The 27,500-nt window shown below is 46.8% G+C and overlaps 1 protein-coding gene across 9 annotated transcripts in view; it reads left to right on the top strand.

Annotated features, from left to right (window-relative positions):
- LOC134087101 (eukaryotic translation initiation factor 4 gamma 3-like) overlaps window positions 1–27,500 on the top strand; it is a 49,848-nt gene that overhangs the window by 17,341 nt on the left and 5,007 nt on the right. For 6 of the 9 annotated variants that reach the window (XM_062540342.1, XM_062540339.1, XM_062540343.1 and 3 more), the window contains 21 exons: window positions 2,702–2,881; window positions 3,454–3,568; window positions 4,204–4,307; window positions 4,544–4,678; window positions 6,895–7,039; window positions 7,408–8,637; window positions 9,335–9,414; window positions 9,552–9,852; window positions 10,715–10,839; window positions 12,320–12,442; window positions 13,289–13,456; window positions 13,992–14,189; window positions 14,383–14,529; window positions 15,708–15,944; window positions 18,022–18,126; window positions 18,578–18,716; window positions 19,333–19,454; window positions 19,900–19,999; window positions 21,849–21,969; window positions 22,588–22,796; window positions 23,428–23,543. In XM_062540342.1, coding sequence (XP_062396326.1) covers window positions 2,702–2,881; window positions 3,454–3,568; window positions 4,204–4,307; window positions 4,544–4,678; window positions 6,895–7,039; window positions 7,408–8,637; window positions 9,335–9,414; window positions 9,552–9,852; window positions 10,715–10,839; window positions 12,320–12,442; window positions 13,289–13,456; window positions 13,992–14,189; window positions 14,383–14,529; window positions 15,708–15,944; window positions 18,022–18,126; window positions 18,578–18,716; window positions 19,333–19,454; window positions 19,900–19,999; window positions 21,849–21,969; window positions 22,588–22,796; window positions 23,428–23,543 — 4,200 coding nt within the window. The remainder of the gene's footprint in view (window positions 1–2,701; window positions 2,882–3,453; window positions 3,569–4,203; window positions 4,308–4,543; window positions 4,679–6,894; window positions 7,040–7,407; window positions 8,638–9,334; window positions 9,415–9,551; window positions 9,853–10,714; window positions 10,840–12,319; window positions 12,443–13,288; window positions 13,457–13,991; window positions 14,190–14,382; window positions 14,530–15,707; window positions 15,945–18,021; window positions 18,127–18,577; window positions 18,717–19,332; window positions 19,455–19,899; window positions 20,000–21,848; window positions 21,970–22,587; window positions 22,797–23,427; window positions 23,544–27,500) is intronic. The other 3 variants (XM_062540338.1, XM_062540337.1, XM_062540336.1) reach the window with 3 other exon arrangements.

Below are 27,500 nucleotides of genomic sequence, written 5' to 3'. Positions count from 1 at the left end.
GCACACCTGTTGCCCTCTCTAAATGTCAGGGCAGGTGTGTGGGGCAGGTAGAGCAGCTCTTCACCACGTGAGGCTTGCCATTGTTGTATGTAAATAGCCTGAGTCCAGTCTGCGTAGGTTACCCAGAACTGTTTATGCTGTAAGCTATCAGCATTTTTCCATTGCCAACTTCAGTCAAGTCAAGTCAGTCAGTCGGTCAGTCGGGTGAGTCAGATGTTTAAACAAGCTCCATTAAAATGCGGTCAGAAGGCGTTCTCAGTGGACCGATTGACACCTCTTAAAATGATACAATCTTTCCCCTTCTGCATTACGCTGTTCAAGCGTTCACCCACCACGCATGGCTAGCTTTTTGAAGTGACCGATATTTTTAAGAGATGGGGGAATATGGGCGTGATGACTTAGTCTGATGGCTTCTCGCTGACATGGCCCACCTCCAGGAGGTGCCCCCGGGCTCCTTTAGCTCCGGCTCTGCTAGCGGGGCTCTCTGAAAAGCTGCTTGTGTTGTGCTCCAGAGAGACTAGCCTGGAGGAATGCAGGCTCATTGTCACAGGGAGAGCCGTGGGAGGTGGGTAGGGTGGGGGGTGGGGGATCTGTGTGCAGGAGGAGTGGGGTTAGCCAAGTTCAGTCCTACACTTCCTGTGTGTGTGTGTGTGTGTGTGTGTGTGTGTGTGTGTGTGTGTGTGTGTGTGTGTGTGTGTGTGTGTGTGTGTGTGTGTGTGTGTGTGTGTGTGTGTGTGTGTGTGTGTGTGTGTGTGTGTGTGTGTGTGTGTGTGTGTGTGTGTTCACACAAAGATGATGTCACCGCGTTGCCCCCGGCAGTAGGCCGTTATCCCAGTGTGGCGATGCAGAGAGAGAGAGAGCGAGAGAGCAGAGAGAGAGAGCAGAGACTCGTCTCAAAGCACAAACCTTCACTCGCTTCCAGAATTCATGGCTCTCATGAATAGGGTCTCATACAAGTGTGTGTGTGTGTGTGTGTGTGTGTGTGGTGGGAGGTCTGATTTTGTGTTAGTTTCCTTTGTCCCTCCAACCCAATTAGCACAGTGTCCCACTAGTTCTTCTCTCTTTCCCTGCTTCACTATTCAAGGGAGGATTCAGACCCATTCAGGTAATGTAGAAAAGTCTCCAGAAGTGCATGGCATGACGCTCCCTTCTCTCTTTACCCCCCGCCCTCCCCTGCCCCCCTCTCCAAACACACACACACACACACACACACACACACACACTACAGAATGCTGTTCCAGAATGCCGTCCTGTCCCCATCCAAGAGGAAACGACCTCTTTCTTTTATCTCTTTTCTTCATCTTGTTTTATATCCCTACTTCAGTATCCTCAAAGCCTCTGTGGTTTTTGATAAGTCTTTGAGTCACTCCTTTATTGTTCCTCATGGAAAAAAAAAAAAAACGTATGCAATCTGTACATTTGGTCACGCTCCCATAAACTGTATGTCTCCAAGTCCATATCAGTCCAATCAGAGGGAATATAAAATGGCTGGCTTTCTTTGAACTTCACACTGTACCAGACCAGTCATCCTCTGACCCTCCCATTGCGACCTGCTGGACGCCCGCCGGGCCGATACTGCCCAGTGAGTCATGTCGTATATCTGGGCCACCTAGAGACCCAAAGGCCCAGCCTCCCATTGGCCGGGCCTGGCCCCCTTCAGCGCCAACGCGGCCTGTCAGCGGACGAGTAACGAGCAGAGGCCCGATTAAACTCTGTGTGATGGACAGTGTGTGTGTTTGTGTTGGACACACACACACACACACACACACACGCACACACGCACGTGACCTCCTGTCCCCTCTGACCATCTCAGGTCGTATGTCATCAGTGGCTTAAGCATTCCACTACTGTATTCCATTCCGACCCCCCCTGCTGTTGCCGAGAACGATGTCACTGACCTTCCTGTAAATCACACAGTGGGCAGCGGTTTGTTTGATCATTACCGTGGCGACCCAGTTTCCCCAGAGGACCCTACTCTGGGCTTCCCGCCTGTGTAGGCTTTTATCTGCAACAGATAATCACTGCAGCGTCCGTAACTGTCTGCCCGTCAAACGAGAGGGGTCAAAATTCAACTGCAGCGTGTCTGCGGTGTGTCTGCAGCCATTCATACACAGACCAAAAATAACTTATAATGCATGACAAGTGTATATTCTATTATATTGCTGAAGTTTACTGTCTGAATCGCTGGAGTTATAGGCTATTTTATTGGGCTAATGCATGAGTCACAGCCCTGTTCCAATAAGCTAGAAGAGTATTCACTGCCCCGGCAGGTGTAGTGTTCCAGCCCAGCCCAGCGGTATGAAGCATTATGTGGACTCGCCTCTCTAGGGAGGATCGGGAGTCAGGATGTGATTTATCAGTGCGGAAGGCTCTGGATTAGTTTCCTCCAAACCTGCATCTGGAGAGCCTTCAGAGCCCAGACTCTGTGCAGCCTTTTGCAGCTCCAAGTCACCTGGTCTCACTGGGCCATCTGAGCTCATCACAGTGATGTAGTGTGACCAGGTGTGTCGGGGCAGGTACAGACCTAAAAGCACAGGGCGTTATGGCTATGAACAAGTGAGGAATGCTGTATGTGTGGTTAGATTAGAGCTTGGTCATCAGCTGTGTTTGGTTGAGCCTTAGAAACTTACCAGCCTCTTTTTCTCTCTCTCTTTCTTTTCTCTCTCTCTCTTTCTCTCTCTCTCTGCCTTTTCTACTCCAGTTTTTCCAGAGGCCCCAGATGCAAACGGCGCGGCCCACCATTCCAAGCAACAACCCCTCCATCCGACCGGCCTCACAGACCCCCACCGCCGCCGTCTACCCCTCCAACCAGCCCATCATGATGACCATGACAGCCATGCCCTTCCCCTCGCCACAGACCCCGCAGTACTACATACCACAGGTCAGTGCAGTGCGTGTGTGTGTGTGGACACCTGCTTGTGTGTGTGTGTGTGTTTATAATACATACATTCGTGTGTACATATTGTCATGGGATGAAGAGTTGTCCTATGATGATTTGGTCAACGGCATATGTTTTATGTTATGTATAAATAGTGTTTTTTTTGTTGTTGTTGTTGTTTTCTTTTTTTTTGTTGAAAGTTCTAAATATGTGTCATCCAATGGTATCTTGGTAGTTTTCAGTTATTCACTGTATAAAGCTTTTCTTTTCTCTTCATGTGAATGAGAGTGGGTTACTGTTTTTCAGGATGTAGCTGACTATATCACCTTTTCGAAGACCTAATTTCCTATTAGCGCTGAAACTCAAAACTAAATGTATCCTCTGTGTGTGTGTGTGTGTGTGTGTGTGTGTGTGTGTGTGTGTGTGTGTGTGTGTGTGTGTGTGTGTGTGTGTGTGTGTGTGTGTGTGTGTGTGTGTGTGTGTGTGTGTGTGTGTGTGTGTGTGTGTGTGTGTGTGTGTGTGTGTGTGTGTGTGTGTGTGTCTGTGTGTGTGTCTGTGTGTGTGTGTGTGTATAGTACCGACACGGTACCCCATATGTGGGCCCTCCGCAGCAGTACTCAGTGCAGCCCACGGGTCCCAGTACCTTCTACACTGGGCCCAGTCCAGGGGAGTTTGCCCCCACGCCATATGGTGAGTTTGGGTCACTGCGGCCAGATCTCTCTCCACTCCAGAGTCCAGACCTTTCACCCATATCAACTCAACAACAACGATTACATGATATTCACATGAGGGCTGGCTGATTTGACCTAAACTAAATGTCATGTTTATTTTTAGAATGAATCTGTGGCAGTTTCTCTTGAATTTAATACGATTCAAAATACCATTGAAGTAAATATGCATATATGTGGCAAACTTCATGATGTGTCTCAATGATCAAACATATTTGTTTACAGCATATACAAATTCATATTTTGTATGTGTATTTCATTTTGAATATTATTTATCTGGAATTTAGTAGCTATGAAACATTACAGTAATTTCCTGTGTATTAGCCGGATTGTGTATAAGCCGCAGGGGCCAGGTCAGTTTTTTAAAGAAACTAAACCATATTATTAAGTGCCCCCATCTATTAGCCGCCTTACAGCTGAAGAAATTTGACACAATCAATGTATAAGCCACGGCTAGTTGGGAAATTACGGTAAAAGAAAGTAGTTTGAGCAGCCTTGTTGAGCACCTGTCTCTTTTGTGTGTGTGTGTGTGTGTGTGTGTGTGCTTCTGGTTGGTCCCTTTGCGGAAATTTGACACCCCGTCTCCCCTGTGTCCAGCGGGTCCTCCGTACTACCCTGGTCAGCCTGTGTACACCCCCTCACAGCCCATAATAGTGCCTACACCACAGCAACCTCCACCTGCCAAGAGGGAGAAGAAAACAGTGAGTATCTCTGTCAGCATGACTTTAGCTCTTCAGCTGTGGGAAGCGCAGTTCTGTACCGGTACGAGTAGCTGTGTCTGAGCTGCTCTGGACACAATAGGCTTGTTGATTCCCAAAGAATGCTCTCAAATGTCAAACCGAGCCGCTGTCAAGATTTGCATAATGAATGCAGTCTTGAGGGTCGCTGGTAGTTCCTGGTGCTTTAGTGATGGGCTCTGTCTCTCTCAACGTCATTGTCCTCCAAGATCCGTATCCGAGACCCCAACCAGGGCGGCAAGGACATCACGGAGGAGATCATGTCAGGGGTCGGCGGGAGCCGCAACCCCACCCCACCTGTCGGACGGCCCTCATCCACCCCCACCCCGCCACAGGTAAGGGCGCAGGCAGCGGCCGACTCCAGGTAGTTTCTTCAGTACCATCTCTCCGCTCCCCCACTCATCACAAACCTCCCTCGTCCGTCTCCCACGAGGCAGGACATTGCACACTATCTGTGTGTTATTGTTTTAGCTGCTAGTGTACAAGCGGCTCTTTGCCCAGATTAGGCCTTTGATTGCCATGAAGCACAATGACGAATGACTTCTCTATTTGTCTGGGTACAAATGGCTAGGTTTAAAGCAGCTTATAAAATAGTAATCAAACTGCATATTTGGCTGTTATAACTAAAATGCGATCAAATCCACATCCACCTTGCTTCTCTCCCTTAGACTGTATACAGAACAGTCTGTTCTCTCCCTATTGGTGCTGCTCTGCCTCCTATATCAGAACCCCACTGTAACAAAACAGACAGGGCTGAATAGCTCTTTTGGCTGAACACAGTGTTCCTATTGGCTGATTCTCTGGCACTGTTTGAGCCCCTGTTCCCTCTCTGTGTAGCCCATAGAATGTCTCCTCTGCCTCGGCTAGCACCGCCACAGCCCGAGCCTCTTTGCCATCGTGCTGTGACTTACTAACTTCCTACCAAGAGCTATGGCAATCTGCTGCACTTTAGACTGACCAGCACTTGAGTAGGACACTCATAGCCATTTAAATGATGAAATATGATTATATATTACATATTTCTTATGTAATGCATATATGATGTATAGTGATTCCCTTTCAATATGATGAAGCTTCCTGTTCAATTATGCTCATTAGGGCTGCACGATTTTAGGAAGATATCCAATGATGATTTTTCCGACAAATATTTCACTTTGAAAGCTTCAGTTCAATATTCCAAAATTGGTTTTAAGTTGGGCCACAGGTGATTGGTGAGCATGCGTAGTGCACGAGAAGCACACCAGACAGATTCACTGTCTCTCCCACAAGGAGGACGGCATGAATATAAAAATCATAGACGTGACCAGTTTAACCACAGTTGCGAGCTGCACGATTATTTGCAGTCTTTGTGATTGCCTAATTGCGTTTGTTCAAACGGCAGTTTCGATTAGAAATCGATGAATTGTGCAGCCCCTAATGCTGATGTTGTATTCCGTGTTGAGTGAATGCAGTAACTGGAGCAGGTGAGGTGGGATGAAAAGGCCTACAGTAGATGAGATAGGATTGTCCTGTGATGTTGTAGACCTTTAATGTTCGTGCCATCCTTACTCTCCCCCACCCCATGTGTTCCCTTCACAAAAGAGCCGGTCCCCAGGCCCACTCTTTACCCCTGAGCCAAGCCTGTGGCAGTGGTTGCGGCACTCTTTCTTTCTCTCTCTCTCTCTATCTCCCGCTCTCTATCTCGGTCTCTCTCTCCCTCTCTCTCCCTCTCTCTCCCTCTCTCTCCCTCTCTCTCCCTCTCTGTCCCTCTCTCTCCCTCTCTCTCAGCCCTGCCGGCCCTGTTCTCACGCTGGGCTCTGTGAAGGGAACACCCACTACTGTGTTGTGACTCTTTGCTCCTTGTCTTCTCTCTCTCCCTTGATGTTAACAGTGTTCGTCTCTCCTCTCTTTCCCCATTTCTGTTGTCCATTCTGCCTAACCCTCCACACACCCCACCCCACCCCACCCCTTTATGTGCCGCTTCTGACCCTCTGTGTGTCCACGCCATCGCTGCCTGCCTGTCTGCCCCCCCCACCTTTTCCTTTTCCTCCTTCCTTCCTTCCCTCCCTCCTAATTTATCTTCATCATTTTGCTTGCTCTCTCTCTCTCTTTCCTCCCTCTGTCGCTATCTGTTCTCTGCTTCTCTTGCTCTCTCTCTCCCGCACTTCCATCCTCTATCTGTCTTCTCACTCTTTATTTGATCCATATTTCTTTCTCTCTGATTCCTCTTCTTTTTCCTCTATTTCTCCATTCTTTCTTTCCTAATCTCTCTCTTTTTCACCTCCTGTAATTATGCTCTGCTAAACGCACCATTCCAACTCAACTCCACCCAAACAACCCCAACTTTCACCTCCACCCCTTTGCTGCTCTCTGCTCTGCTCCGTCCGTCCGCCTCTGTCTTGTCTTGTCTTGTCTGTCTGTCTGTCTGTCTCTGTCTGTCTGTCTGTCTGTCTGTCTGTCTGTGTGTGTGTGCTGTCCGTGTCTGTGTCTGTGCGCTGTCACTGTCTCTCCATGTTGCTAGTTTTTATGTCCACACCCTCATTATCCTCACATTTTCTACCTCAAATCCCAGCAGCTGGGCAGCCAGGTTGCGGATCACGGGCCCGTCGTGTATAACGTGGACGCCGTCTCTACGGCGACCGCCTCCTCCTCCTCCTCCTCCTCCTCGGCCCCCGCTGCCGCTCTCGGCCCCACTCCCCCCGTCGACTTGAAACCAGGTCAGGCCTCTTCCTCCTCGGGCACGGCGTCGCCTCCCACGCCTCTGCACACACACACACACACACACACATAACACACACACACAAGCACATATGCGTAGGGCTGCTAGTCAGCCATGGTGTAATGAACAGTGTGTGTGAAGCTGGCTGTCTGTTTTTGATCTTTTTTGTTTCTCCTCCAGCGGATTTTTGTCTTTGAAGTGATAAAGCTCTTAGACACACACACACACACACAAGAGAAACATGCTAATGCGCTAGCGATATTTTAATAACATTTCATTTTGCAGTTTGTTTGTGTTTGGATACTTTGCTCATTTCTGCCTGTTGTCTCTCCATTGCCTGGTGCTGTCTTGTGATCTGGTCTATAGATGACAAGCCAAAACTGGAGCCTGTGGCACTGAAGCCTTCATCCCCAGGGCTGCGACCGCCAGACCCTCCTTCAGAGCGAAGCGGAGCTGTCCCACCACACGAACCTTCCACTTCCCCCTCCCCCTCCCCCTCCCTCTCCGCATCTGCGTCTGTGCCCGCCACCACCACCACCTCCTCCTCCACCTCCTCTTCGTCTGCCAACCTTGAGCTTCCTGCCTGCAGCCCTGAGGCAGGACCCTCTTCCTCCTCCTCCTCCTCCTCCTCTGTAACTCCTGCTACAGCACCAGGCCTTACTCTCATGGCTAAACCAGAGGCTGCCGCTCAGACCCATCCAGAGCCTGCTCCTCGCTCAGAGGAGCCCAGACCTGCCCCGGTGGTCCCGAGCGCCAACCTCCAAAGGACCCCTCAGCCCGAGGCCGCACCCAGCCCCAGCCCCAGCCCCAGCCCCAGCCCCAGCCCAGCTGACCTGGTCCCCGTCAGTCCTGCCGTCTCCCCTGCTCCCAGCGCGGCCGTGAAGGCTGTTAACGGTCTGGCTGAGGCTGACTCTAGCCCTGCCGCCCCAGTAGCCGCTACCATCACCCCCATCCCCGTCCCCACCACCACCACCACCACCACCACCACAGCGGTCAGTGCTGCTGCTGCTGCTGCTGCTGCTTGTGCTGGTGCTGCTGTCCCTGTTCCTCCGGCCTCCTCCCCGTGCACCAGCTCCAGCCCCCAGCCCGGATCAGAGCCTCCCCAGCTGCCCGGCCTGCCACAGCTCAGCCAGCCGAGCACGGCGCCACTGGCCCCGAAGCCCGAGTCCGGCCTCAACGCTGCCCGGACTCCAAGGGAACCAGACGCTACCGCCACTGTTCCCGCTGCCGTCGCCATGCCAGCGGTGCCCAAGGAGACCCTCGAGGCTGCTGCTGTGGAGCTGCCAGTCGTTGCCATGGCTCCTGCGCCAATCATCTCCTCCATAAGCTCTTCCACCTCCACCTCCACCATCACTGCTGCTGTCACCGCTCCTGTCGCTGCTCCTGCTGCTCCAGCTCCAGCTCCAGCTCCAGCTCCAGGACCTCCCCCAGGCCTGCAGCACCCGCCCGGTCTGCCGGTGCCCCAGGCACTCGTCCAGGCCAAGAGGCCCTCGGAGGGCACGGAGGCCCCCAAGGCGGCAGCGAGGGAAGCCGAGGTCGCACACGAGGAGAAGGCGGACGCTCAGCAACAGTTATCCAGAAAAAGCTCAAATCAAGGTGACCCTGCAGGTCATGTTTGTTTCTTTATTTATTAGCATTTATTTGATAAGGACAGATACAGTCTACAGACAAGCTGAAAACAGCTATCTCATGCAAATCACAGTGTTTATGGCTAGTTTACAACACTTGTGAGGTATTCTTTCTGTGCTGGCATTCAGCATCTGTGTACTGCAGATGAAACGTTATTTATTTATTTATTTTATGTTTACTTCAAGAGCACGTTAGCAGTCCATCAGCTCTGGGATTATTCTCTTATGGGTCATTCTTGATCTTGTCCTTATTTCTCACATGGTGTCTTCTTTAGAGTAGAATTAAATGTATACTGCAAATCAGAAATCATGTTAAGTCAGTTTCGTACGTTATGTTATGGGGTGGCAGTGGCTCAGGAGGTAGAGGAGTCATCGATCCACTAACTGAAAAAGGTTGTTGGTTCGAGCCCAACTCCTCCTGACCTTCTCAAAGTGTCCTTGAGAAAGACAATTAACCCCAGTGCTCCTGATGAGCAGGTTGGCGCTTTGCATGGCTCCGCCATCGATGTGTGTGTGTGTGTGTGTGTGTGAATGGGTGAATGTGAGGCATGACAATGTAAAGCACTTTGGGTGCTTGCTGGAGTCGATAAAAGAGCTATATAGATGCAGTCCATATACCATTTATGTCTATTGATGAATATCACTGGTTTGATTTGCCTCTGCAGCTACACCTAGTGCACCAAAGACCTGGAGGAAGCCAAACGAGGAGCCCTCTGCGGGGTCTGTCCCCAGTGCGGACAGAGAGGTGAGACCACCCACATCGTTAAGGAATATGTCAATGCAATTTCTCTCTCCCTGCTTTCTCGTCCATTTAAAGATTACGATTAGATAATGATTCTAAGCTTGTGTGTGTGTGTGTGTGTGTGTGTGTGTGTTCTCCAGGAGGAAGCGCAGGAGGGTGCGTCTACTGTGGCCGTGGACAAGTCCAGCCCCAGCCCGCCTCCCATGGAGGTCAATGCAGAGGTTGAGGAGAAGAAGCTGCCGTTACCGTCGGCGTCCACGTCCCCGTCGCCCCCTGCCGTGGTAGCTGTTCCGGTACCTGCGGCGCCGGTGGTGGTGGAGGAGAACGGCGAGCGCGATCCGGAGCCGCTGAGGAACGGCGCCGAACACACGTCCGAGACGGACAGCAGCGACAGCGGCCTCACGCCCGGCCCCCGGGACGGCTCCGGCGACCCTCTTCCACGTGAGTGACCGCCTCCTCGTCACGGCAACACCCTGCCCTCCAGTGTGTCTTAACAACAACGCTCTCTCTTTACAGTCAATGGCGACTAGATTTTTCTTTTGTCTTTGTTTGTCAAGTTTACATTCTGCTGGATACAGCTTTGTTTCCACCACACGCCCCAGTTATTGTATTTTCCCCTCCCTGAATGTGTAGTGGTAATAGGCCAGATGATCAGAATAGATTGGATTCAGCCAGCGTTGGAGGCTATGGCACTGAAGCCCTAACCAACTCCGTTTCGTCAAACCAAACTACCGATCACTGAATGGCACCAACTCAATTATAGATCCAGACGAGGATAAAACCTCAATTACTGCAGTACTTTTTTTTTTGCCACGTCCAGATGGGAAAATCTGGACATTTTTGAAGGCTTGTTTATCCCTTACTAGCGCCTCAAGACACAATCAGTGTCTGTTCTGTTTATGTTCCTCAAGAGTTTTGCACTCTCAAGTGCTGCTTGTCTTGCCTCACAGGAGATTACAAGCAATATGCTATTAATACTCTTGAGATCTATGAACGGTGAGAAGGAGCATATCGGTTCATCTCTGTTGCCATTCGGAGCAGAGTCTTAATTGCCCACGCCCCCAAAAGGGAGCCATGGGCATTAGAATCGGGCCTGTGTGCGTCTCTGTCTCTCTGTGTGTGTGTGTGTGTGTGTGTGTGTGTGTGTGTGTGTGTGTGTGTGTGTGTGTGTGTGTGTGTGTGTGTGTGTGTGTGTGTGTGTGTGTGTGTGTGTGTGTGTGTGTGTGTGTGTGTGTGTGTGTGTGTGTGTGTTGAATTTAGCGCCTGCAGTCGGCTGACCACTGCTGTTCTATCTGAATTGCAGAGCTCTCTGAAGGGGACAGGAAGAAGCAGTATGACCGGGACTTCCTGTTAGGCTTCCAGTTCATGCCGGCATGCGTGCAGAAGCCCGAGGGCCTGCCGCCCATCTCCGACGTGGTCCTGGACAAGGTGCGAAGACGATGCCCACTCCCTCGCACTACCAAAATTGTTACTGTTACCATAGTTACCACTCGGAGCTCCGTGACTTGCACTTTTTCCTCCCCTCTCCCTTTCACACATGGCTATGATTCATAACTGACTGGGTGTGCGATATGAATAAGACTTGTGTCGCGCTTTGCGTCACATGGCGCGGGGTGCATGAAAGGGCCCCGAGACTTTACAGATGTGAGACGGCAGCTTTATTTATGGCACCTGGAATGTGTTGCTCATGCGCAGCATCAAGTGACGAGCCCAATTTCGCTGTGGTTCAAGACCTCTTCTTATACCCTTAACACACACAAATCAGGAGATGTCATCCATAATAATGGTCCATCCAACTGGTTAATATTAAGGATGTTAATATTATGGTTATGGGATTTGCCAGACACTTTTGGCCAAAGCGACATACAAATAACGACAATACAATAGTTCAGTTTAAAGGGACACTTCACCGATTAGCATTAAGCTTTGTATCTTTAGAAAACCAGTCATGTTTTTGAATGGTCGTGCATCATTCCCTCAGTTTGCCTTGAGATGGGAGAAATATGGATTTCAATGTTGGACTTCCTGCTTTCAATGATGTAAAAATCATCATTTTACCTCATTGAAAGCAGGAAGTCCTATTCATGGGTTTCATTGAAATCCCTATTTCTTCATATCCATAACACATAAAAAAATATAAACTAATAAACTAAGTGCATTTTGAACAGATATGCCTTTAGACCCCTCTAGAAAGACCCCAAACTATCACAGGAACGGAGAGCCCTGGGCAACTCACACAACATTACAACAACTCACACTCTATTTACAGTACAACAATGCTTTCTTTTTCTCACACATAAACAAACACACACACACACACACACACACACACACACACACACACACGCACAGAGATACACGCTTTTGTAACTAATACAACCTCTTAATAATTATGACCTGCTCAGACAGACTAGAACGATCTTGCTTGCATTAAAGGGCTGTTCACACCAAGAATGATAATTATAACGATAACGGCAAAATAGTATCGTCTTAGCTAGTATGAATCACTGCGTCCACACGACAACATTGGAGATAATCTTCAGAGCAATTTTGATAACGATTCAAAACTGACAGCCAATTAGAATCCATGAAATATTAGCCATCACATCCATCAACACACGGATATACTTTATATGTATGTATATAGTTGGTCAGTGTGGATTCTTTTATCTTTATCATTATCGTTATAGTTATCTTTATTCTTTTTTCATTCCTGTTGTGAATGGCCTTTTATTGTCAGAAGGCACAAACAAGGGCCTAACCCATTTGTCTATCTCCTCAGTGTGATCGCATGCACAGATGAGATGAGGTCACATCATCAGTTTTGGACACGATGTCACATCTGAGGGTCATATGATGGTATCATTGTGAACTGATTAGCAATCATGACTCACTTTTCTCCCCCCAGGTTAACCAGAACAAGCTGCCGGCGCCGCGACCGGTGGATCCACGAGTCATCTCACGGGGGCCAGATTTCACCCCAGCGTTCGCCGACTTCAGCAGGCAGGTCACAGGAGGCAGAGGAGCACCGGTGGGTTACACACACACACACACACACACACACACACACACACACACACACACACACACACACACACACACACACACACACACACACACACACACACACACACACACACACACACCGTACACAATAATGTACACAATAATGTAGCAGACACTCTCTCACACACACACACACACACACACTCACACACGAACCCACAAACAATTATATGTTCTGCATCTCACTCATAAACAGGTAGCATGCTAATAGGGCTGCACAATTATTGCAATCGAATCGTAATATGAACCAATCCAATTACCTAATCGCAAAAGCTAAAAAACCATCATGCACGGTTAATTTAGTTTAATTTCTGATTTTTTATAATTGTTCCATCCTCCTTGACTACTGTATGTTAATTCTGGTTGGTGGGTGTGCATAGTATGTGAGGGGACCGCTATTTTGATTGGTCAGTATCACAGTTGGTTGGGGATGCTGTGCTTCTTGTACATTGGACATTCTCACCAATCAGGGGTGGCACAAAATGACGCATTTGGAATATTGAACTGAATCAATTCATTGACACTCATATCATATTGCAAATCGCAATCACACCATATCTGTTAGAAAAATCTCAATTAGATATTTTCCCCAAATCTTGCAGCCCTGCTAACACACACGATCATGTTTGAACTTCTACAAGTTCACATGAGGAGAGCCTTCCAGAGACTCCCGGACTCCCGAACCAAACATAAGGATGTCATTATAATTCAGAACATGAGAACATCTGTTTACATAAAATCTGATTGTGCGCTGACTGTGTTTATTCTTGTAATCTGCTCGTCCCCTAATCTGTGTGCGTTCTCCCCTCAGCTGCTGAATGTGGGTGGTATGCGGCGGCCACCGCCACGCAAGATCATCATGAACGTGTCCGTGGACGAGGTGCAGCTGCAGAAGGCAGAGAACGCCTGGAAGCCCGGCTTGAAGAGGGAGACCACGGCGGCGGCGGCGGTGGAGGAACCCGACGTGCTGAAAACTCAGGTGAGGGGCGTCAGGGACAAGCTCAGTTCAAACTCATAGGCTTCACACGACACGTTTATAGCCTGTACTCTTGACTTTCCACTCTCCGTTGTGTTTTGGAGCTTGTCAACGGAGTCAGAGGATCAAAAATCAAAGTCTTATTTTCTGTTAGACCTGAGGTTTTGACCGGTCCTCTAAAACTAGTTTAACGCTACGTGATTGGAGAGCTTCAGTTTGATTCAGTGTGTGAGCTTGTGAGAGGCGAAGTATGTGTCAGATGGGAAGATGAGAGAGAATTCTACAGTATGGCTCTGATCTCACCAGGTATGTTGCCAGCAGAGCATTCTTGATGGACATGACATGACATGGCGTGACGTGACGTGACAGCTGTGTTGTACAGGTTGCTGTAGACCACACTGGCCCCAGTGGCAGAGTGAGCCAGTGGTGTTGTGCTTTGCAACAGAGCGTGATGTGACGTGACGTGATGTGACGTGACGTGACGCGACGTGACGTGGCATGATGTGACGTGGCATGACGTGTCTCTTTTGTTCTCCAGGAGCTCTTCCGTAAGGTGCGCAGCATTCTGAACAAGCTGACGCCGCAGATGTTCAACCAGCTGATGAAGCAGGTGACCGAGCTGACCATCGACACGGAGGAGCGCCTCAAGGGCGTCATCGACCTCGTCTTCGAGAAGGCCATCGACGAGCCCAGCTTCTCCGTCGCCTACGGCAACATGTGCCGCTGCCTCGCCACTGTAAGACACATATCAGGCCTTTTGTTTGCATTTGTAGTTGATCTAGATATTCTTCATACTTTCAGTGAATTCCAAAAGAGAAGGCGTGTTGAATTAGGAAATAAATATCTGAGTTATCGCTGTCCTTTTATATGTCTTAACACATACATTGATGTTTTTCATTCTTAAAAAACACCCTCCTCTTCCCCTCCAGCTGAAAGTGCCAATGGCAGACAAGCCCAACAGCACGGTGAACTTCCGCAAGCTGCTGCTCAACCGCTGTCAGAAGGAGTTTGAGCGGGACAAGGTGGACGACGACGTCTTCGAGAAGAAGCAGCGGGAGCTGGAAGCGGCCGCCTTGGTAAGGACCTCTCGCGTCACGCCACCTCGCTCAGACGCCTCTCAGTGTTTGTCTGAATGGAGCGAGAATAGACTCCAATTCATCATGTTTAACGACCTCTCTGAGATTGAATTGATGCTTTGGTGGGCACTTTGATATGAAAGGTGCCATCTGCCTTCCGCATTCAGTCCCTCTCCAAATGCTTTTAATCCAGAGCCGCTCCCTGCAAGTGAAGGTTGATGTTGTCTCTGTCCTTGGCTGCTCTCACTCATTGGCACTGTGCAGTAGAGGGGGGCCTCAGGTGGAGGATCGTGGTGACCTGATGGACAGCATCAGGTTCTGCTTTCGTCGTCCTCTCTCTGCCACCATCCCTGGTCCCCGTAACTTCCCAGACCTCACACACTAGTGTTCACACATGGGCCCCCAAAACAAAAACGTGTAAAAAGTTGGTAACTCCTCAATGGAGATGAAGGACGGGACATGCAAAGGAAACCTCATTAGTGCACTTTCTCTCTCTGGAGTGCTTTTTTGGTTAGTTAACTTAAGATAGTGCCTCTTTGATATGTGAGGCCATTTTCTTATTATTTCGTTATTATATGGAGATGTTAGATCTGTGGATATTAATTACGAAATGTCATTAGTTTGTCTGTGTTGCTAGTGTGAAGTAGCAGGCCTTTGATCTCTGTATTGGGAGTCTCAGACTCCCTCTCTGTAATGTTTCTTAACTGCCTGGTGTACTTCTGCAGCCTAGTGTAAGACATTCTCTTTATGTTGTCTTTACATTCTAGACGTGCACTCTTTATTGCCTCTTAAAGGTGCAGTCAGCATTTACGCAGGATGTCGTGCTTGTTTATATTATGTGTATGTTTAAATTCATCAGCGTGCGATTTTGTCCTACACAATGTGCGTCATATATGTTTGGCCAAACCAAACACACCAGAGAGGTAGCTCATCCCTCCCATCAGCATTCACAGAGAAACTCCACATTAGGGTTGTTTCTTGTTTGGGGGACAGGTTTTCGGAGCCGTGTCTACCTTTTTTGTTGTTGTTGTTGTTGTTTGTTTTTTTACGCTGTATTCACAGAATGAGCAGCTATCAGATCATAAAGAGATGTTTGCTGAATGCGATGAAAGGTTCACAGGCTTGAATTCACGTTTGATTGCTGACCGCACCTTTAACTGTCCCGTGTCCACCCGCAGGCCAGCGAGCGCGAGCGTCTGCAGGAGGAGCTGGAGGAGGCCAAGGACAAGGCGCGGCGGCGCTCCATCGGCAACATCAAGTTCATCGGCGAGCTCTTCAAGCTGAAGATGCTGACGGAGGCCATCATGCACGACTGCGTGGTCAAGCTGCTCAAGAACCACGACGAGGAGAGCCTGGAGTGCCTGTGCCGCCTGCTCACCACCATCGGCAAGGACCTGGACTTCGAGAAGGCCAAGGTGAGCGGCCGCCGATCTGTCCAGTTCTGTGTTGTCCTGCAACTTTGCCTGGCTGCGTAGAGTGCGTACTGTATTTCTGTCACAAATCTGAAGGGTTTACTAATTCTGGTTGTTGGTCCACCCTGTTGGTGAACTGTATCTTTCGTTCTCTGCTAGGATCACAGGTGTATATTTAAGCGACTTGTGTCTCTCTCTGTTGTCTATACCAGACGGTTGATGTAGCCACCTTCACAGCTGTGTTGTACAGGTTGCCTGAGTGCCAAGAGGGGATGGTGTTGCTTATTGTTGTATAAAAATAATGGACCATAGTGCTTTAGACCACACTGGCCCCAGTGGCAGAGTGAGCCAGTGGTGTTGTGCTTTGTAGCAGAGTCAGAGAGATGAAAACCGCACGAGGCAGTCTGAACCAAATGAAAAGTGCGTAGTGTTTGTTTATGTTTTTTATTTAATTCAGAGTTGCCGTAGCTCCCCTAATTTAATCTGTCAGTTCCTGAGCGGATGCTGGAGTGAAACGGGGAGAAGAGGGCCAAGGGTGGGGTGGGCAGGCGAGGGGTGAAGTAGGGTGGGGAGGGGAGAGGAGAGGAGTCGAGGGGTGTGGTGGGGAGAGGAGAGGAGGCGATGGGTGGGGTGGGGAGAGGAGGAGTCGAGGGGTGGGGTGAGGGTTGTTGGCATGGTGTTCCTGCCATGTCCTCTCTTTCAGCAGGGAGCCTGCATTGGGCAGAGAAGTCCAGCAGAGAAAGATGATGTAAACGCACGGCCCAGGAGAGCTGGGGAATGTACTGTGGTTCAGGTGGATGATGTTGATGTCCCGATTAGGAGCGTTTGGGAATGTTATTTAAGTGGGGTTACTAATAGGAAACTATGTTTATTTTGGAGATATGGTGAAAGGAGTAATTCATTCATTCATTCATTCATTCCAAGTTGGGTGGGAGATTCTGGTTGTTGATTGATTAAAAGATCAGTAAAAAGATCCGTCATGGATCCTCATGAGTTAACCTATCTCTTTAGCCACTGGTGCTAACGCTAGCACTGCCTAATCTCAGTATCATTCAACTGCACCAGTCCTGCAGCCTGTTTAGGTTTCCCTACAGCGTGTACTGTGGCTCTCCCAACTGCCAGGCCGGCATCATGGCTGCCTGCTCTTTATCCGCGCCTCTCCGTGCCTGCCAGAGCGCCAGTCTCCCTCTTTCTCTCATTTTCTCTCTCTCTCTCTTGCTTTCTCTCTGTCTCTGTCTCTCTTTCCCTCTTTCTTTCTTTCTCACTCTCTCCCTCTCTCTCTCTCTCTCTCTCTATCTCTCTAATGTCTCCTGGCTGCTGCTGTCTGTCGCTCCTGCTGCCGGGCACACACACACACACACACACACACACACACACACACACACACACACACACACACACACACTCAGGCAGAGCCAAGTGCCAGTGAGTGAATCAGGAAGCAGGGTGTAGCCGCGCTTGGCCTCTCTCCCCCAGTCGGCCATATGGGGGCCGCTGTTCACAGACGGCGCGCGTGTGCCAGTTGTCCTGGCGGCGTGAGCCTGAGTCATGGGCGGCTCGCTCTTGGGTGTTGCGGATGCTGACGGCTGTATTGCCTACTGAGCAACCAAAGCTCTGGGTCAGGCAGCGGTGGGGCTCTTTGGACTGACATTTTCCAACTATTAGCCACAGCTTGTACACTTGATTGTGCAACATTTCTTCAGCTACGAGGTTAATACACGAGGACAGTTAATACGGTATTAATATGGTTTTGTTTCTATTAACTCGCATGAAACGCTGTCCTGCGGCTTATACACAATGTGGCTAATACACAGGAAATTACTGTAGTCCAACGTGACTTGGTTATTTTTGCTTATTCACTGTCGTTGTCCCCTCCTCCTCCCCCCCTACATACACACACACACACACACACACACACACACACACACACACACTTTTAACTCTCTGTCCCTTTTCACACACTATATTTCTCTCTCTCCTTGTTCTCTCTCCCCCCTCTCCATCTTTCTGCCCCCGCCCCCACCCCCACCTTCTTTTCTGAATCAACCATGATGTCATTCTGTTTTGATTTCCCTGACAGCCTCGCATGGATCAGTATTTTAACCAGATGGAGAAGATTGTCAAAGAGCGGAAGACATCTTCCCGCATACGCTTTATGCTGCAGGATGTCATCGATCTGAGACTGGTGAGTGAATCAGAGTGTGTGTGTGTGTGTGTGTGCGTGTGCGTGTGCGTGTGCGTGTGCGTGTGCGTGTGCGTGTGTGTGTGTGTGTGTGTGTGCGTGTGTGTGTGCGTGTGTGTGTGCGTGTGCGTGTGCGTGTGCGTGTGCGTGTGCGTGTGCGTGTGCGTGTGCGTGTGCGTGTGCGTGTGCGTGTGCGTGTGCGTGTGCGTGTGCGTGTGCGTGTGTGTTTTAGCGTTTTTCCTTCCTCCTGTTCCGCTTTGCTTTTAAATCAAAGACCAGAGTGTGTATTGTGTGGACACAATATGTCCGTGCTTGTCTGGTAAAGTGTGTGTGTGTGTGTGTTTTAGCGTTTTTCCTTCCTCCTGTTCCGCGTTGCTTTTAAATCAAAGACCACCCACACATCCACTCTCTCCGTGTCTAAATATCTGCCCCCCCCCCCCCCCCCCCATCCTAGCACAACTGGGTGTCGCGGCGAGCTGACCAGGGCCCCAAGACCATCGAGCAGATCCACAAGGACGCCAAGATCGAAGAGCAGGAGGAACAGCGCAAGGTCCATCAGCAGCTGCTGTCCAAGGACAATAAGAGGAGACCAGGTCAGTCCGGCCCTAATCCTCTTTACAGCTTAGACTAGTCCTCTGGATCTCCTCCCCTCTCTGGGCTGGGGCTGGGCCCGGGGTGCATGCTGCTTTCCCTCCTACCTCCTCCCCACCCTCACAAGGCCTGGGCATTTTGTAAAGAGCATATAGGCCTTCAGTTCTACACATGTGCACAGCATGCACCAATATACACAATGTGCACTAAATGTGAACCATTCTAATGCACTAATACACCCATTTCCATTGGCCAATGTGCACAAAATGTACCAATAAAGTACATAGAACGCGCTCAACTCACGAAATATTAAGCTGACTGGGTGCTTGTGCCCATATGGAATAAATCAAAGAAAACGATAGTAAAGCACTCCTAGTCATATGTGTAACTTCTTTTCTTTATTCTTGCCTGTGAACAGACGTTTCGGGGTTCTCCCTTCTTCAGTGTCACAAAATGTATCAATACATGACTCAGGATACTTTAGGTGTGACGGCAAATGAATGTTGATGTATTTGTATCACCGCATACACTTTGTGAAATGTAATTTTTGGCCATGATGCCCAGCCCTAACCTGTAGTCTTCCACTCTCCGGGCCTCTCCTCTCTCTCGTGTTTTTAGAGACCCGGGCGGAATCCCGGGCGGAATCCCGTGCGGTGCAAAGAGAAGAGACCTGGAACACTGTGCCCATGACCAAGAACAGCAGGACAATAGACCCCAGCAAGATCCCCAAAATCTCCAAGGTAGAGAAGTGGCACACCCTGCTCCCTGCATGTTCTCCCGGTCGCTGAGCCTCGGGCGCTCTCACCAGCATGTCCAGAGGAAGCCCTCCAGGACTCCAGCAGAGGAGCACAGTGTGCCCTGTTGAAAGGAGCCTCTTAGATTCTCCTGATGGACAGTTTTAATACTTCACTGCAAAGTTACCTCGCTCAGTCAGGAAGCAGCTTTTGATATACCTGGACAGCTCGTGCGTGCGTGCGTGCGTGTGTCAGGTTCTCTCACTTCCAACTGTACTCCCCTCTAAATCTCATGAAAACCAGATAGTCTGCACAACAGCGCCATCTGCTGAAAGTCCTGGTTTCCCTGGGTGTAGTGAAACTGCTGTTGTTTTTGTCATTCATGTTATTTCTGCCTGTGTGTGTATATGTTTTCATTCTTGCTTGTGTGTGTGTGTGCTTGTGTCTCCAGCCTACCATAGATGATAAGATCCAGCTGGGTCCGCGGGCGGGAGCCCTGAACTGGATGAAGGGCAGCAGCGGGGGAGCTGGAGCCAAGGCCAGTGAGTCGGGTAAGGATTAGGAAGGGGATGCCCACCACCTGCACCTGCACAGGCCTCGCCGGCCCCTTAAGCAGCCTCCCTCCTACAGGCCTGGAGCAGATAATCAGTAGAACTACGCTCGCTGTAGGGCGGTCCTGCAGGAACAAATATGTATCTAGGTGCCACTCAACACTCTGCTCAGCCTCTCCCTGAGTCTGATTGAGTTTTTAAGTACTCGCATGCTTCCTGTTGAGTCAAGGGCGTATTAAGGACTGAGGGTCTGTGGTTTTTGATGCTTTTGTCATCTATTTTTTTTTTTAGCTGGTCTTGTCATTTACATATATTTTTTGCTAATCAAGTTTTAGTCGACTAAAAGTTTTGTCATGTTAGTCTAGTCTAGTCAAGGTATGTTTTAGTCAAAACTTTTTAGTCTTTTTTTAATAACAAATTATTTTTTATTAAGCCTAACATTTCAGTCAAATAGTGTTTCACACGATAATGTTTCGCTCAAATATTGTTTACCTGACAAAATACACTTGCTCACAGTGCAAAACACTGGTCAAGACCTGCATGACAAACTAGATACATTTCCAATGTCCACAGTCCACAAGGTAATATTTTAGCCTCGTCTTGTCTCGTTAACAAAAAACAAACATATATTTCATCACAGTTTTGTTATCAAAGATCTATTTTTAACTCATCAACGTCTCGTCTTAGTCATGGAAAAAAGGTTGTTGACGGACATATTTCGTCTCTTCTCGTCTGACGAAATTACTAGAAAACATATGTACGTTTGTAGTTGTTTTTCATATCTCATTTATATATAATTACGGATTGGTGTGATGGCTCTCTCTAATCTTTCTCTCTCTTCCTCTCTCCCTCTCCTGCATCATAGAGTAGCATATACAGTGAGGAGCACATGTATTTGATACCCTGCTAAAACAGGAATATAAAATCATCATTTGACAATTGATCTTAATGCCTTAACTCAAAAAATTAGTACAAATCAAACCGCCAAGGACACCAATTTTCTTTGTGATTGAAGAATGTATCGTAAATAGATAAATGTTTTCCTTAAATGCTAGGGGAAGGAAGTATTTGACCCCCTATGTAACCCTATGGGAATTTAACACATAGGGTTAACATAGGGGCAGGCAGATTTTTATTTTTAAAGGCCAGCTATTTCATGGATCTAGGATATTATGCATCCCGATAAATTTCCCTTGGCCTTTGAAATTAAAATAGCCCCACATCATCACATACCCTTCACCATAGCTAGAGATTGGCATGGTGCTTTTTCCAGTAGGCCTATTAGCCTGTTTGATTTGCATTGAGCTCAATGAGCATCAAACAGGCTAATAGGCCTACTGGAAAAAGCACCATGCCAATCTCTAGCTATGGTAAAGGGTATGTAATGATGTGGGGCTATCTTAATTCCAACGGCCAAGGGAACTTTATCAGGATGCATAATATCCTGAATCCATAAAATAGCTGGCCTTAAAAAATAAAAATCTGCCCGCCCCTATGTTAACCCTATGTGTTGAATTCCCATAGGGTTACATTGGGGGTCAAATACTTACTTCCCCCTAGCATTTAGGAAGAACATTTATTTATTTACGAAACATTCTTCCATCACAAAGAAAATTGGCGTACTTAGCGGTTTTATTTTTACTCAATTTTTGAATTAAGACATTAAGATCAATTGTCAAATGACGATTTTATATTCCTCTTTTTAGGCAACTTTAGCATGGTATCAAATACATTTTCTCCTCACTGTATATCTACTGTCCATACATGAATATGTAATGAGTCTCCCTCTCTCTTTCTTTCTTTCTTTCTTTCTTTCTTTCTTTCTCTCCCTCTCTCTCCCTCTCCTCAGATGCGTCCCGGTCCAGTGGCAGCAGTCTGAACCGCTACTCGGCTCTGCAGCCCTCGAGCTCCCAGGCCCCCAGTAGCCCCTCCGCCCCGTCCGACTTCGACTCCAGGAGAAGTCTGAGCAGGTGATGCACCGGCACCGCCAGACCCAGCACATGCGTTTAAGAGCTTCTCACATGAGAGGCGACAGCCACTAGCGTTCAGTTCATTGTCAGCGAGAAGGTGGTTTGAGTGGCACCTCCCAACATTTTTGCCGCTTGCATGCACGAATCGAGAACACCCCCGCCCGCCTCCAAGATAAAAAATGTTTTTGAAATGGCGGTGCGGGCACTTTAGTTTTGACGGGCAGGGCGGGGTCACATCCAAGAAGCCCTTTACTCAGAGGGGTACATGGATTGCACTTGTTGGCAAAACATCAGGCTTTACATGTACATTACCCTCAGGATAAGTCTGAGCTTATTAAGAAGAGTTCAGAGATCATTGATGACTGTTTTAACACTGTATTGTGTGTTTTTACGAACTGAAAAGATTGGTTCAAAATTATATCTTGGCTTGCAGCACATTTCAAGCACACAGTAAAACTGCAGTGTGATCAGATGGAATATGAAATACTGTATTTTCTTGACTTAAAGCCTGATGTTTAGTTGTGCATCTTGCAGTGTGCATGAAGTACGCAAAGAGTTTAAAGATCGACTTTAAAGTCATGTGCCTTTGTGTGATGATGTTGTGATGTCACCAAACAGTCGCGGCAGCTCTGGGCGAGAGCGCAACGACAAGCCGGCGGCGACCCCGTCTCGTCCCGGCTCCTTCTCTCTGGCCAGCGGCGGCACGGGCAGCGGCGCCAAGGAGCCCTCAGAAGAGCTGTCCCCGGAGGAGCCCCGCAGAGATGCCCCCGACACGCCCAAGCTGCAGGACAAGGCCAAGCCTGAACGCAGTCGCTCCAGGGACTCCGGTGAGGACCAATGAGTGGGGAGCACAGCTGGAGGGGGTGGAGCACGGGGCAGAGGCTAAAGGACCGTTCACACCGATAACTATAAACAAACAACACTCTTCCTTAATATGAATGACGACGTTCACACATAAACTATAGCGATAGCGACATGAAGAACAATATCGTCGGGGATCACTTTCAGACCCTTTTTTAGAATGATTAAAAGCAAGCAGCCAGTCTGAACCCATCACATTCATTATCACAGAGAGAATTGTCTTACCGGTGGTCAGTGTGGACGCTTTTATCGTTATGGTTAAAGTTCTCATCATCGTTATCGTTCTTGGTGTGAATGCCCCTTACGCCCGTTGTAGTCAATGGCCATGTCCAGGTGTCCAAGTCTGTGTTCTTAGCTACAATTGTTGATACATAATGCAACCTGCTACAGATGATGTAGACCCCACAAGGAGCGTTTACTCTTAAGTCGTTAGTGCTCAGAGAGGGAAACATTATAGCATTTCTTCACTGGCCAAATATTGAGGGTTGACTGGGTTGTTATTGTACACTACAGCTTGATATTAGGCCTTTGAAAAGGTTTTTTTGTTTTTGTTTTTTTAACTTGCTGATGGTGTGCAATGTGCTTGTTCTCATCCAGTGAAACTTGAAGCCCCAACAGCCCCCTCCCCTGAGAAGCCTGCCCTATCAGAGGAGGAGATGGAGAGGAGATGCAAAGCCATCATTGACGAGTTTTTGCACATCAATGATTATAAGGTATGACGCCTCTGCCTTGTCTGCTGTTTCAAGTCATTTGTTTGAAAGGTTGGCAAATTGTCATGTCATTGGGCTGCCAATGCAACTATTATACAGCTACTATAATACATTGGGCTGGTTACCTTCGCCAAGGAGGACGTTTTCATCGGGGTTTGTCTGTCTGTCTGTCCGTCTGTCTGTCTGTTTGTTAGCAAGATAACTCAAAAAGTAATAGCTGAAAATGAAGGTCAGAAATGACCCAAGGAAGAAACCATTACATTTTGGAAGTGATCCGTATCTCCGTCGGGATTCCGGAGCTGTTTATGTTTTTCACTTAGCGGTGTACAGGGGTGTGATTCTTCCGTTTTTAAACGGAATTCCGTTTTTTCAGGCCTGAAAATGCGACCCACGCAATTCGTATAGATCCGCTGAGTTTTTTTTTTAGGGGGGGGGGGGGGGGGGGGGGTTCAGAGGTTTATTTCTGTAGCCTAAACACAGACCATTGCTTTATAATAGGCCGCTGACAATGATGACGGTTTTGGCGCTTCTTTCATTCATATCACTCCGCAAGCCTTGTCCGTTCTCTCACTAGTGGAATTCATTGAAAGTGAAAGCAGACGGGTTGATGACTGTTTGATGCAAGTTCTATGGAAGCCCGTTTCCGCCACTTGGTGGAAAAAAACTGGCAGATACTAAGTCATAATTATGAGATGCAAAGTCGTAATTATGAGATAGAAAGTCATAATTATGAGATAAAAAGTCATAATTATGAGATGCAAAGTCATAATTATGAGATAAAAAGTCATATTTATGAGATAGAAAGTCATAATTATGAGATAAAAAGTCATAATTATGAGATAAAAAGTCGAAATTATGAGATAGAAAGTCATAATTATGAGATAAAAAGTCATAATTATGAGATAGGAAAGTCGAAATTATGAGATAAAAAGTCATAATTATGAGATAAAAAGTCATAATTATGAGATAGAAAGTCATAATTATGAGATAAAAAGTCGAAATTTTGAGATAGAAAGTCATAATTATGAGATAAAAAGTCATAATTATGAGATAAAAAGTCGAAATTATGAGATAGAAAGTCATAATTATGAGATAAAAAGTCATAATTATGAGATAAAAAGTCGAAATTATGAGATACTTTCTCATAATTATGAGATGGTAAGTCATAATTATGAGATTATAATAAAGTCGTAATTAAGATTATAAAGTCAAAATTTTGACTTTATTGGTTGGTAGCCTGCCTTGACCTCGCATCACTTCCTTCCCGTTCAAAACTGTTGCCGGCAGTGTTGCGCACGTTCACACTCTTCAGTAGGCGGCCTACCTAAATCTAACAAGTTAGGATTATTAAAACAATATTTGAGATGGAAAACCTATGACAGGTTCAAAAAGCACAAACTCTTATTTGCCGCGAGGTAACGTCATCTAAGAAAAAAGAAGTAATCGATCGGACTTTGACATGCAAAATTCAGCAGGTTTACTGGGATTCGAACCCCTCACCTCAGGCATGGTAAACCGATCATTAACCCACTGTACTACGCCCTACTAAGATGGAATAGAAGAATACTAATTATTTACTCACTTGTTGTTGGGGTTGCTAGGTAACGGTAAACAGCACTAAAATATCGTATTTCTTGATTTTGCTTACAAACGGACGGCTTTACCCGTTCACTGAATAAAGTTTATGGAAATTTAGCACCACTTTCCCATCTCAAATATTGTTTTAATAATCCTAACTTGTTAGATTTAGGTAGGCCGGCTACTGAAGAGTGTGAACGTGCGCAACACTGCCGGCAACAGTTTTGAACGGGAAGGAAGTGATGCGAGGTCAAGGCAGGCTACCAACCAATAAAGTCAAAATTTTGACTTTATAATCTTAATTACGACTTTATTATAATCTCATAATTATGACTTACCATCTCATAATTATGAGAAAGTATCTCATAATTTCGACTTTTTATCTCATAATTATGACTTTTTATCTCATAATTATGACTTTCTATCTCATAATTTCGACTTTTTATCTCATAATTATGACTTTTTATCTCATAATTATGACTTTCTATCTCAAAATTTCGACTTTTTATCTCATAATTATGACTTTCTATCTCATAATTATGACTTTTTATCTCATAATTATGACTTTTTATCTCATAATTTCGACTTTCCTATCTCATAATTATGACTTTTTATCTCATAATTATGACTTTCTATCTCATAATTTCGACTTTTTATCTCATAATTATGACTTTTTATCTCATAATTATGACTTTCTATCTCATAAATATGACTTTTTATCTCATAATTATGACTTTGCATCTCATAATTATGACTTTTTATCTCATAATTATGACTTTCTATCTCATAATTACGACTTTGCATCTCATAATTATGACTTAGTATCTGCCAGTTTTTTTCCACCAAGTGGCGGAAACGGGCTTCCATAAAGTTCGATGTGTGAGTGTGTGGTAAACTATTTGTTTCTTAGCAGAAGCCATGAAACGGTAAAGGTCAAATTATTTGTTTAGGTAATATTATTAAGTTAAGTAGTAGGGGCCTATTTATTAAGTTTTTGCTTCGCGTTCGCGTCCAGTTTGACGTGTCTGGATTTTCCGATAATGACGACAATCTCCTGGTGCTGATAGCCTATTGACTTTTAATTTCTGCGTGTGTAAACTAGTCTAGGCTACTGTACTTGAAGTTAGCTGTGACAGACTAGCCTACTGGTTTTCATCGTTTTCACCACAAAGCCCGTCTACCTTAGCTTAGGTCTACTAAATTGTTTAGTCAACACTTTGTCATTCCGCGTTTGTCCAGCCGTTCACCTCCGTGCGCCCCATGTCATTCAAAACATATTTCGGGATAGGCATCTCACTATGAGAAAACGTAGGCTATTATGAGTGCTAAGAGATTGACACTTTGGCATTCTTGGTAAACATCAGTCTTGACTTTTGCACGTAATATTGAGCTGATTTTTTTTAGTGGAAATGGCTTATTGTAGCAATGTGCTGATACATGGAAAAAAGTTGCCTATTTAAAGGCACAGTCTGAATTTTAATCCTAGCTCTCCATTGAGTGTGTGCACTTGAACAACTGTGTAGCCTATACCAGTAGGGCCTGCCATTTATTTTAGGAGGAGAGGAGGACATGTTACCTTGGAAGGAGAGGGAGTGATGCAATTTGATTTTCTTTCCAACTTAAATATCAATAACCTTCAAGCAACCTCTTCAATCAGCATCAATAGGCCTATATCGTACAGAACGACTGTAAGGGGGCAGGCTAAATGTTATCATAGGCCTATAGCCTACTAAATAATGTAGTCAACATTATAACTTTATGTTGGTTTAAGTTGAAACAAAACATGAACTGAGAAAATCCATAATTCTACATCATTGTTGGCAAAATGATCATGATAGCCTATATTTCAGCCATATCTGCTTTAGTCTTAAGTAGGCCCTTGGCTACTTTGCTATAAATGAGTTTTCTTTAGGCCTTATAGACCATTTTGTAATATGTTATTATGTTTGAAATATATGTATCTCAGTCTATCAATAGTTCTCATAAAAGTCATCAGATGTCATCATTTAAGGGGTTATTTTTCAAAATTTTCTCCCGGGGGTGCATGCCCCCGGACCCCCCTAGTAAATTACATTGAAGTGCACAGTAGCGATACTATAGTACCTTAGCTATACACTAGAGCTTCGTGGTGGCGATCTGAATAGTTAAGGTTCAAATGTATGACAACCTAGGAAGAACAATACAGGCGGAGGTCTATGCTCTCCGAGTGCTTTTCTAGTTTGATATGCTGTGTACTGAAAAAGAAACTGTTTGTGTTGCATCCGTGCGTGCGTGTGTGTTTTCGATAGGAGCATCTCCTAAATGAATACATGTAAAATAAATCTGTGTGTGTGTTCAATTTTGAATGTCTCTGATTGTGCCCATCTCTGATTGTGTGTGTGT

Source organism: Sardina pilchardus, chromosome 7 (assembly GCF_963854185.1).
Source record: "Sardina pilchardus chromosome 7, fSarPil1.1, whole genome shotgun sequence".
Classification (NCBI taxonomy): Eukaryota; Metazoa; Chordata; class Actinopteri; order Clupeiformes; family Clupeidae; genus Sardina; species Sardina pilchardus.
This window is presented reverse-complemented; position numbering and strand designations above follow the sequence as displayed.